This window comes from Hyperoodon ampullatus, assembly GCF_949752795.1.
Source record: "Hyperoodon ampullatus genome assembly, chromosome: 11".
NCBI lineage: Eukaryota > Metazoa > Chordata > Mammalia > Artiodactyla > Ziphiidae > Hyperoodon > Hyperoodon ampullatus.
In genome coordinates, this window is record NC_136924.1 from 20,248,315 (window position 1) to 20,260,340 (window position 12,026).

Genomic DNA, 12,026 nt, shown 5'->3' on the forward strand with positions numbered 1-12,026 from the left:
TGCTTAATACACAGGGAATGCAGATTATTATCATGAGCCAAAATAAAATTACTACAGGCAAAGAATGATTACCTGAATTAAATTCTCCAAAACTAAATAGCCTGGACCTTAATTCCAGTTCTGCTGCTTTTTCCTCTTCTCTTACACAGCCTTAAGCATTTCCTTGTGTTCCAAAAGAAACTCTATGTTGGTATTTCTGTTGCAAAAGAAGAAAGAGACCCTTGTCTGTAATTTGTGGTTTAGTGAAATAAGCCATCAGTCAGGAGCTTCAGCACTCCCTCCAGATCATGTGTCAACATCCTATGTCTAGTAAGCCAAATACAAGTTTATATTTTAAGACATTGACAAAGTACATGCAACTTTTCAGGTTCAAGTGAGAAAAATAAATGCACAGATGCTTTTTAACTTCCATCAGGAAGCATTTTTCTCACCCCACCCCCACTTCTGTGGTTCCCCCGAGTCCCCCAAATAGAAAGCAGCAGAGCTGAGGTATCGGGAGCCCAAGCTGTGTGACCTAGTATGTCAGTGTTCTCAAACCTGGCTGATAATCAGAATATCTGAGGAGACACTGGGTAAAGTACAGACTCCTGACTAGTCACTTAGAGATTCTGATATAGATCCCCTTTTCCTGCCCAACCCACCCGATCCCCCCAAATCATATTGTCAGGGCGGGGGCCCCATACACTGAGGACTGGGAGAGAGGAGACAAAGATTAAAAGGATACAGTAGTCTACTGGGTGGTTATGAGATTATGGTTTTAGGTTCTTAACTTATGAACAAGTTAATATGTTCCGAAGTTCAATGTAGTTTGACTTAACTATTTTAAAAGATTGCTGTCTTCTGATCCAGAAGACTCTTCCCAAAAAAGGTTCTACACATTTTTAGAATGAGTAGATATAAAGATCTATTCTCTGCAACTTGAAGCTATTTTCCAAAGTTATAAAATTTTAGAGTAGAAAGGAATTTTGTGAGTCATCAAATCCAGCCTCCTTCCCAACAGAAATGCTTTTTTATAATAGCCCTGATATATCAATATGTACATTATAAAATGATATAATATTTAAGTCACACACAAAAAAAACTTTTGCTGAGAGTCACAGCCAAGGAAAATGCATTTATTAGCATTATCCAAAGCATGAATTGATTAGCCAGATGATAGCATAAAACTGTATTGAACAAAAATTAAGGGAGTAGGTGACATTTCAATTCTTTTTAATCTTTTAAATTGTCTTTTATTATTGCTAGCTAGGAAAATATTTTGACAAGTGAAAGTAGGGACTAAAATTAAACTAAAGCCAGTCTATTCTGTGTAGATAGAACTTCTACCTTTTCCACTCTTCAGTGTAAACTATTAACAAAAATCCCATCCTAAATCCAGAGAGACCACAAGGAAGGGCCATACATAAATGAGTTGGACTTTATCTCTGGTTAGAAATCAGTTAATAGAATAAGTCTGCTTGTTTTGAATGACTTACATTTTATCCTGTATAAGTTTTTCTCTTTTATTTACATCTTCAAGATTTTCATCTACAGCTTGGGAGTATTGTACCAAAGTAAGATTCTGCTCTTCCAGCTCTGTGAGGACCTGAAGTAACTCTTCGGGTTCTTGGAAATAAAGTTCTGGCTCCTAATCAATCAATCATGAAGAATATAATTCGCTTAAAAACATGCTACCTGTGTACTTGTGGAAAAAACAGTGGGGTAAAGGAATACCGTTCTGATTATGAGGGAGACATGGGCAGAGAGTGACAAAGGAGCCTATTTCCACGTGAGAGCTGGCCTTCAGGAAGAGAGCACTTTGGGTGTTGGGGGGAGATGAAGGTTACTAGAGAAGGGGAAAAGGAAGAGGGTGAGGAAACGAGAAGGAAGAAGGGATGCAGCAGAGGAGGAGGCAAGGGCAGGAGAAAGGGAAAGGCAGGTCTACGGAAAGGGAAGGGGAGAGGAACAGAAGAACGAGAAAGACGGGAGGCCAAGTGAAGGTCGTTTTCTCCCCACAGTTTAATGATGTTCTATTTTCCAAAATTGTAAGTATAAGTTTATACTACTTGAAGTAAATTTAATTATTAGCAAGATGACTTGGATATTTGCACACCCATGTTCATCCTATTTACTGTAGCCAAGAGGTGGAAGTAACCTAAATGTCCATAGACGGATGGATGGGCAAAGAAAATGTGGTATATCCATTCAGCCTTAAAAAAGAAGGAAATCCTGTCATTTGCTACAATATGGATAAACCTGGAAGACATGAGGACATGAGACTAAACGAAATAAGCCAGTCGTGAAAAGACAAATACTGCATGATTCCACTTTTACGAGGTATATAAAGTAATCAAACTCTTAGAAATGTAAAGTAGAACGTGGTTGCCCGGGGCTAGAGGGAGTGGGCATAGGGGAGTTGTTCAATTGGTGTATAGTTCAGTTTTGCAAGGTGAAAAAGTTCTAGAGGTCTGTTACACATCAATGTGCTTATAGCTAACACTACAGTACCATACACTTAAAAATGGTTAAGATGGTAAATTATGTTTTTTCTACAATTAAAAAAAATGACTTGGATAAGGTATGTTATACATAATACATGGATGGTGTTTTCAAGTGGTTTTCATTCGTTTTGAGTTTCTGTGGTTGTATTTAGGGTGGGATTAGCTCAAAGTCAGGGTTGTAGCTCAAATTCAGGGTTGTAGCCATACAGGGCTGTTTTGTTGAAGGTCAATTTATCTCACAGTCCAGCGACCCAGTATACCTTTAGCCCCAGTAAAATGATAAACAGTCAGAAGGTGGTTATTTTTACAGGAAGATTGTAGATAATGTATATCTCCTAAATTGTTACCTTCTTATAGACCTTTATTTATTTATTTTTAATTTTTTTTTTATCTTTTGGCCACACCGTGTAGCATGCGGGATCTTAGTTCCCTGACCAGGGATGGAACCCATGCCCCCTGCAGTGGAAGCACGGAGTCTTAACCACTGGACCACCAGGGAAGTCCTGACATTTATTTTTCATTAAATGTCTGATGACAAAGATGAACTGTATATAACTGGTGAACAGTATCAAAATCATATTTTCTTCTGGAAAGTTGTGGAATATTTGGAATAGGACATTTTAATTTCAAAAGAAGAAATGAGCATCTATACTTTTCACCAAACACAATTTTTAAATCAAGAAAGATAATCTGGTTACCAGATCATAGTCCATATCATCATCTAAAAAGAATTCCAAACTGTCTTCTGAACTGATACTTACAGCTCGGCTGTAAAAGAAAAAGAAAATGCCTGATTTCTGAGCCACTTTCTGTCAACAGATTTGCTTTCATTTCTAAATTGTCTTTGGAACCTAACTGTAACATAGTTCTTTTCAATAGCCTGTTTAGCCTTTTAGAGAATTGCTGATTGCAGGAATCCATGGATTCCATGAATATGCAAAAGAAAATCAGATTTAGTCCCAGACAAGGGTGACATATGCAAACAGACCACAAGGAAGGGCCATGCCACATGATACCAATTATTTGAGGTGCATCTATAAAATTTCAAATTTTAAAAAAATTAAAAAAAAAACAAACACATGACAATCTACATTGCTACATCTGCTTTGTCCTTTTTAAGGCAGTCTTCTTGAGAAACTAAACATGTGCTCTAGTGCTCAAAACAAAATGTGTGTTCCAAGTAACACAATATTTGTCTTTTAAAGAGTAGATTTTACCTTTTAAAATATCTTCTGATCAGGCTGAGGAAATGTTGGTTGTGGGGGCGGGTGATGAGGTACATCCTTAAAGAATAATTATATGGCTTTTAAGGTGGCTCTGGAAAAATCCTTTAAGAAGGATAAATTGAAAATGATTGGAATATTAAAAGGGGCAGGGACTAAGGAGAGAGTAAGGCGGCTGTTGGTGTGATCGAGGTGAGTAACTTTCAAGTAGAGGGTAGTGATGATGGGGAAAGTGAGTAAATGGGTGGGGCTTGGGAGGAGAATCTAGAGATGCATGAAAGAAAGAATTCATGGGAACCAAGAATAGAAAGAGCTACTGGGGCCAAAACAGAAGAGACAAAGATGACTCCAACGCTTGTAGTTTGTGAGCCTGGAATAATGGAGGTTGCACTAACAGGAAGGAAAACGGTTAAAGGATGGGATAAGAACAAGATTAAGATCTGCTTTGTTCATGTTGAGTTTGAGGGGACAAAATAACCTACCTGGAGCTGCCGTTAGGCAATGGGAAATAAGTTGTAGGAAAACTGAGAAAGGGCCATAGAAGTAAATGAATATTTGGGAAACATCCCCTGAGAAAGCATTTGGTACTGCTGTCCATGCCACTCTTCTTGGACTCAGTGATAGCATTTTCTAATCAATCTTCTCCCACCTCTCTGATACTCTTCTACCTTTTGGGGTTCCTTTTCTTTGGGTCTGTGGTTCCTCAACCTTCTTGCCTCTCCTTCTAACCATTCTTTTGGGCTGATCTCATCCTCTCTCACAGATTCAACCACTGCTAATATACTGACCCTCACATCTCTCTCTCCTCCTCTTGAGCTCTGGACTTCAATGGCCAGCCTCTAACTGGACACCAGTATCCACTTAGGTGTCCCCTGCGGAGCTCAAACAGACACATCCAAAATCACACTCCTTATCCTCCTCCCAGTCCTGCTCCCCTTACTGTGTTCCCAGTATCGCTGAATGACAACATCATACACCCGGTTGCCACACTAGAAATCTGGGAGTTATCTGTGGCCACTCTCTTTTCCTCACACTTCCCCCAAAGTGTAGGGGAAGCCTGTCAATACCACTTCCCTGATGTGTCCCACAGCCTTTCCTTCTTTGTTCCCGCTGCCACTGTCTGGTTGAGGCAGTCCATTATCTCTCACCTGATGAACTGTGACAACAGACTCCTAACTGGCCTGTCCATTTAGGAGTTTCATCTCTGTCCATTTTATTCTCTAAAATACCACCATATCCAGTTTTCTAAAATGCAGATCTGATTGGGTCTCTCACACACTTGCTAAAACCCTCAGTGGCTCCCCAGGGCACTTGGAACAAAACAGACTCCTTTGGATGGCACCACTGCTTCCCTGCTCGTGATCCAATACCTATTTACCCCTCGAGCCTCGCCCACTTGCACCCTACGGCCCAGCCATTCTGAACAGAGCCAAATGCCGTCACCCCTGTCCCAGAAGTCCCCTCCCTCTTCCAGAGCGTGTCCTCACTGACCCGTCCTCCTCACCAGGAGCAGCTTAGATGCCAGCTGATCTGGAGGGTGTTCACTGATCCTGCCCTTGCTTTCCCAGTCCCTCACCTCTTGTCTGGGCTGAGAGTCCTTCCTTTGCATGCCTGTGGCACCCTGAGCTTATCCTTCCAATAGCCTTATCACATTATAGTGTAACTGATGAATTCCTTGTCTGTCTCCCTCACTAGATAAGCTTCTGGAGGGCAGAGACTGTCTTTTATTTATTGCTGGCCCTGCGGGGCACTCAATAAATATGTGCTGAGTAAATGAATAGGAGAGTGGTGAGCTTTCTGAGAGAATGAAAGTGACGTTTGAGTATTACTGTGTGCATCAACATGAAGAATCCTTATGATATTCTGTATTTGATTGTATCTTGACTCTGTTGATGTCAATATCCTGGTTGTGATATGATATTACAATTTTGTAAGATGTTACTATTGGGGGAAACTGGGTAAACCGTAGTGGGACCTCTCTGTATTTTTTTCTTATAACTGCGTGTGAATCTACAATTATCTCAAAATGAAAATTTAATTAAAAACACAACAAAACAGTGACTCCTAAATGCCACAGAAGTGCAGTCACCTCAGGGCCCCTGGAATTCAGAGCACAGTGTCTGTGTTGGCTTTTGTCATGGATAATACAGTGCTGGCCCAGATCCTTCCTTTGGGGCTGGTGTACCCATCCTAGACATCAATATATTTTCTTAAAAGCTCCCCTGGAGTAGCTAGGGTTGAGAACTACCAGTTTATGAAATAATGAGTATAAATGAGTCAATAATCAAATAAGGGAAGAAATAAAAAATGCTTTATAGTCTCATTGCAGCAATTTTGAATGACATGGTAAAATTGCAAACACACCAGTCAGCAGTGGATTCAAACAACTGGGAAGTGAATTCTGAGAGGCAAAGACCCAGGATGCAGGGTGCAGGCAGTTTCTGCAAATAGCAGTTGTAGGCCCTCATCAAAGGTTGCAGGGAGGCCTATGAGAACTTGGTCACCTCAGGAGCACATGGAACCACTACCTCCGGCATCTGTTATGGTGGGTGTGGATACATGGTACATACGTTAAAGAAAGGCTAAAAGAAATATTTGCTTAAAAAAAAATTCACAGTTTCCAAGAGAGTTAATCAATATGTACTGTACTTTGATAAGGATGATTTCTTTTGCTCTAGGGTGGGAGTGGTCATCTTGTGCAGTTTTGCTGTTCAAAATGTCCAGGCGAAGTCCATGTCACTGGTGATGGTGGAAGTGAAAAAAGTAACGTAATTAGAAGTGAGTCCTTGTTATTTGGTACAGGATATTCATTTTTTCTGCACCGATATGCCCATTACTTTTTAAAAATTATTATTAGAATAATAATCGTATAGGAAATAGAGCTCTTTTATTCTACTACTTTTGGTTCCAAGCATAAAATCAAAGGTACTGTTTGGGGTGGGGGGGTGCATTTTATCAAAAACATGGCAAAACTATTAAAGGTCACAAATCAGGGACATAAATGGTGAAATATAAACCATGGTTCTATTTTTACCTAATCATACATATTTCTAATCACAGATTTTAAAAGATCAATATATAAAATAAAAATGATGGACTTCAATTATTACATCTTGTGGAGAAACCTACCATAGGCCCATACACGTCGCCCATGCACTCATTCCCCTGACACCAATGTCTGGGCCTGACCCTGGTCTGAAACTGAGAAGTGGGCAAAACTGGTCTTGGGTCTCTGCATCCACTGACCCCCAGGTCCCCCCCACAGCCAGGCCATGCCTCCTCATGCCTGTGCTCTCATGACTTTCAATCACCCTTTCTGCTATTCTGTCTTGAAACCACAGCAGATCCCACTCTCCCACCCTCTACCTGGGAAGTTCCTACTTATTCTTCAAAATCCAGCTCAAACATCACCTCCTCTTAAAGAGTCTTCTGGGACTTCCCTGGTGGCACAGTGGTTAAGAATCCACCTGCCAATGCAGGGAACAAAGGTTCGATCCCTGGTCTGGGAAGATCCCACACGCCATGGAGCAACTAAGCCCATGTGCCACAACTACTGAGCCCATGCACCACAACTACTGAGCCCTCACGCCACAACTACTGAAGGCCGCCTACCTAGAGCCTGAGCTCCGCAACAAGAGAAGCCTCCGCTCACTGCAACTAAAGAAAGCCCGCGTGCAGCAATGAAGACCCAACACAGCCAAAAATAAATAAATAAATAAATAAATAAATAAATAAATATATATATATATATATATATATATATATATATATATATATATATATAAAGACTGTTCTAAATGCCTCAGGCATAGATCCATTATTTGCTTTTGCTCCCAGACCCATCACTATCACCGCTGTATCATTTGCCCTATTGTATTGTATTGTATTGTATAGGTCTAGGGTGCAGAACTATGTCCTATTGGTCTTTGTGTACTCAGAGTCTTAAAAAGAACCCAATACATTGTATGCCTCCAATATATACGTGGTGAGTGGGGGAAGAAAAGAAAATGGATGAAGAACCAGTGGATTCTACCACTGCCATAAATTACCATCTTAAGCTTTTAAACTGATACTGGAACACATATTACTAAAATGTCTTGTCAAGGGATGTTATTTAAACTGAGTGACCTCTATAGTCAAGATTTTAAAGAGAAGAAGACATTGACCCCACCACCCACTTCCTCCACCCCCCTCCCCTACACTCTACTCCAGATCCTCTAACAGGCAAAGTAATATGTCTTAAATAATTTGGGTCCTAATTGGCCTCACAGTCTGAAGGAACTCACTTTCTCAATCCGCTGGCCAAGTGCACTTATATCAGGGTTGTTTCTGGGCAGGCAGATTGCACTGTTGAGCTTTACCTGCACCACTAAATACCTCCAGTGGTTGACAGCAGGATAAAGGAGAAAAGGAGTCACCAGAAGTCAGCCTGCATGGGGCGGGGCGGGGGTGTGTGTGTGTGTCACAAACTCGAATGACTACAGGGCAGGGCAGGCTGAGGCTGAAGGCATTCTTGGAGTTGATTATGGGCATGGTAGAGCTTCCTCGGTTTTCCCAGTTCCCTGAGTTACTGGCCAATGGCAGTCACCTGGTTGCCATTGACCTGGTTTGCTGGGCCCTGGGAATGGGTCCATCAATACCAGAAGGCAGGCCTGAACCAGAGGAATGAGGAGGTCCAGCCAGGAAGGACCTCAGGGGATGTGCTAGTCAGCCAGGGACAACTCGTGCCAGATCCTCTGCCCCTGACTTCTCTGCCAGTGCTGTGCATTCGCCCACCTCTCTGAGTTTTGTAATAATGTCGAGAGAGAGAAACAGAACTCCTAGCTCCCCAGGATTAAGGGTGATGTGGACACTACCCTCTGTTTTCCAGGTTAGTTTATAAGTCCTGGATCTCCACTTTGAGATGGGCACCTTTTCTGGCTTTGTTTTTGTGAGTGAAGTGCCAAAGCTCCAGTGTTACCTTGGCTACCCCTTCCCAGAGAAGAGTCTCCTGAAAATGGTATCCTCCTGGACTCCTCCATGTTACCCTCTCCTCTCCTTGTACTTAATTCTAGAACAGAAAATAAACAAGGTGGGGAGGGGGGAACACTTCTGAGGATGACAGCTTTGTTTCAGGGTGAAGGTAGAGTTATTGTGAAAACTTCCAGGGACAGAAATTTAAGATGGGGACATGGTAACCAGCAAATGTATTATGCAGACGGCCAGGGCTGGTCTCTGGAGCAGGCGGGATGGATGAGAACTGACCTGGGGGGCCTGAGGAGGTCTCTCTTTCCCATATCAGTCTGTCAGAACCGCTAAAATCCGAATGTTAGCCATTCACTCCTCTGGACTGAGACGCACTGCTTTCTGAGCATCCTCTAGTTAGATGACAAGTCTAGGAGCACTGAATCTTAAGTTGTCAAATGCAAACACTTCTCAGTTTTTCTTTCATGGGTTTTCTCTCTTGTCAAACATCATGTATTGAGTTTAACCCAGTGTCATCACTGTGCTTGATACTTTATACACATGATCTGATTTAATCGCACTCAGCATAGTGAGGGACACAAGAGAACTGAGCAGAGCAGCCACCCCTGGTGTGCTGATAAATGTTTAACAACCGGCTCTCTGGGAAAAAGATTCTCCCTGATTTGTAATTTGCAGATTTCAGAGCGTGAAAGCTCTCACACCTAAGGCTCAGGATCAGCTCTCAGCTGAAGAATGCAGACCATCAGAACCCTCTTTCTGTGTGGCTCTCTCCCCTCCAGTACTCTGCTCTTGGAACTCCAGCCACCATGTCCTCCCTACCCCCAGCTCTGCCTTTTCAACCCATGGGGACTGCTGTGTCCTGGAAATGCTCTCCAGGCAGTACATTGAGGCCAGCACAGGACTCATTTCATTTGTTTCCCCTCCCTCAGGGATTACTGTGCTTTGCTCCTTGATGTCTGATGTCTTAAAACTGTTGTTCCATATATTTTTCAGGCAAGAGGGTAAGTCTGGTCCTTGTTACCCCAAGGTTGCTGGAAATATAAGTCTTCTTCAATTTGCGACCCTAGGTTCATCACTTACGAAATCTTACATGTAATAGGATCTATTCTTGGTCCATTGAGCTGGCTTCCTAATGCCAGTACCATCCTGTTTTAATTTCTGAGACTCTGTGATAATATATAACATTTTAAAGGATAAGTAACAACACCCCCATTACATTCTTTTTTTTAAATTCATTTTCTTATTTATTTTATTTTTGGCTGCGTTGGGTCTTCGTTGCTGCGCGCGATTTTTCTCTAGTTGCGGCAAGCGAGAATTACTCTTTGTTGCGGTGCGCGGGCTTCTCATCACGATGGCTTCTCTTGTTGCAGAGCAGGGGCTCTAGGCACATGGGCTCAATAGTTGTGGTGCACGGGCTTAGCTGCTCTGCGGCATGTGGGATCTTCCCAGACCAGGGCTCGAACCTGTGTCCCTTGCATTGGCAGGCGGGTTCTTAACCACTGCGCCACCAGGGAAGCCCCCCATTACATTCTTGCTTCAAAAGTATTTGTTTATCTTTCTAGATGAACCTCAGAATCATTATGCAAAGTTCTACCTAACCCAACACCCAACTCCCTGACCAATTTTTTTGTAACATTTTTATTATAATTCCATAAAACTTATAATTAATTTCAGAAAAGTTGGCAGCTTTACAAAATCAACCTTCCTATATAAAAACATGACACATTTCTCATTTGTCAAATCTCCTGGTCACACAATTAAGGTCATTATTGCTTTCTTGGATTTAATTCCCTTGTATATTTTCTAATTAATAAAGTTAATCTATTTAGCTTGACATATTAGGTTAATAAAGTATAATTGACTCTGTGTCCACTTACTCTATAGAATGCTTTAATAAGTCAACTTGTTTCCCAGGTTTTTGATTGGGGAGAGGTTTGTAGGTATGCTATCATACTATCTACAAATAAAGTATTTTCTGTTTCTCCATGTATATATTTTTATTGCTTCATATCTGAAATTAACCTGAGTTTCCAAATTAATAATTTATAATATCAGAGATAGTGGGATAGTGGGATTGTTCAGGTTCTGCTTAAAATAAAAATTCTGACGATTTAATAAAAAACAAACATAGAGGCAGAATATTTTAGAATTAGGGATATTTACTTAATTGAATTTAAGAATATGGGACTTACTTGTCATCATACTTGGAAGCATGACATTCACATTTTCTTTATTCTTTGACACCTTTTCATTGCTTGCTGGATTTGCCATCGTTTTGGAGACAATTTCAGCAGAAAAAAATCCATAGTTCATGTACTCTTTAAGGAGGAATTCTGTTTTTGCTGTTTCACTACTCAAAAGAAATATAGATATGATTAGATGTACCTGTGTGAAAGCATGTTCATTTTTTAAAAAAGGTTTTACAAAATTCATTTTCTTGGTCATGTATTTGAATAATAATTTGCTTAACAAATATTGTAAATATGGCCATAAAAATATGGGCTTCAATAAGATGTGAGACAAGAGGCAAGAAACCTGTAGGACGGCATCCCTTGTGGCGCAGTGGTTAAGAAGCCCTGGTCCGGGAAGATCCCACATGCCGCAAAGCAACTAAGGCCGTGTGCCACAACGACTGAGCCTGCGCTCTAGAGCCCGCAAGCCACAACTAGTGAGCCCATGTGCCACGACCACTGAAGCCCATGTGCCTAGAGCCCATGCTCCACAACAAGAGAAGCCACTGCAATGAGAAGCCTGCATACCGCAACGAAGAGTAGCCCCCACTCACCGCAACTAGAGAAAGCCCCTAAGAAGCAACGAAGACCCAATGCAGCCATAAATAAATAAATAAATTTATATATATATAAAAAGGAAACCTGTAGGAATGTTATTTGAATAAAACATGCCCAAGGATATGCACACATAGAATAGACTGATGATCGTTTTACTGGGCAAGGACACACCGCCCAGTGTGCATAGAAGCCAATACTATGGCACCGGCTTTTGAGAAAAGGAAGAGCTGTATTGAGAGGTTGAGTGGCAAGACGACAGGAGGCAAGGCTCTCAAATCTGTCTCCTTGCCTGTCAACCTCTCAATAAAGCTCTTTCTTTTCTCAAAAGCCGGTGCCATAGTATTGGCTTCTATGCGCATCGGACAGCGAGCCCTTGCCTGGAAAAATTTTGGCGACCACAAAGGGACATAGGTTTTCTGAGTGCCTGCCAGAGGCACTGTGGCCCTTAGTGGAGTGTGTGCCTTGCCACCAATCCAGAGTGGCCACCTAGACCGAATCTGTCTAGAGGGTCACCTGTCAGGTTCCTGCTTCCCCAGCCTGGCACTCCAGCTTCCTTGGTGCTACTTTCA

At 41.7% G+C, this 12,026-nt stretch overlaps 1 protein-coding gene across 1 annotated transcript in view; it reads right to left on the minus strand.

Annotated features, from left to right (window-relative positions):
* CCDC38 (coiled-coil domain containing 38) overlaps positions 1–12,026 on the minus strand; it is a gene marked incomplete at both ends in the record, with an annotated part of 46,474 nt that overhangs the window by 9,606 nt on the left and 24,842 nt on the right. Inside the window, 8 exon segments of the mRNA XM_079714244.1 lie at positions 56–150; positions 153–196; positions 1,476–1,627; positions 3,179–3,248; positions 6,353–6,410; positions 10,873–10,911; positions 10,914–10,968; positions 10,970–11,018. Coding sequence (XP_079570370.1) covers positions 56–150; positions 153–196; positions 1,476–1,627; positions 3,179–3,248; positions 6,353–6,410; positions 10,873–10,911; positions 10,914–10,968; positions 10,970–11,018 — 562 coding nt within the window.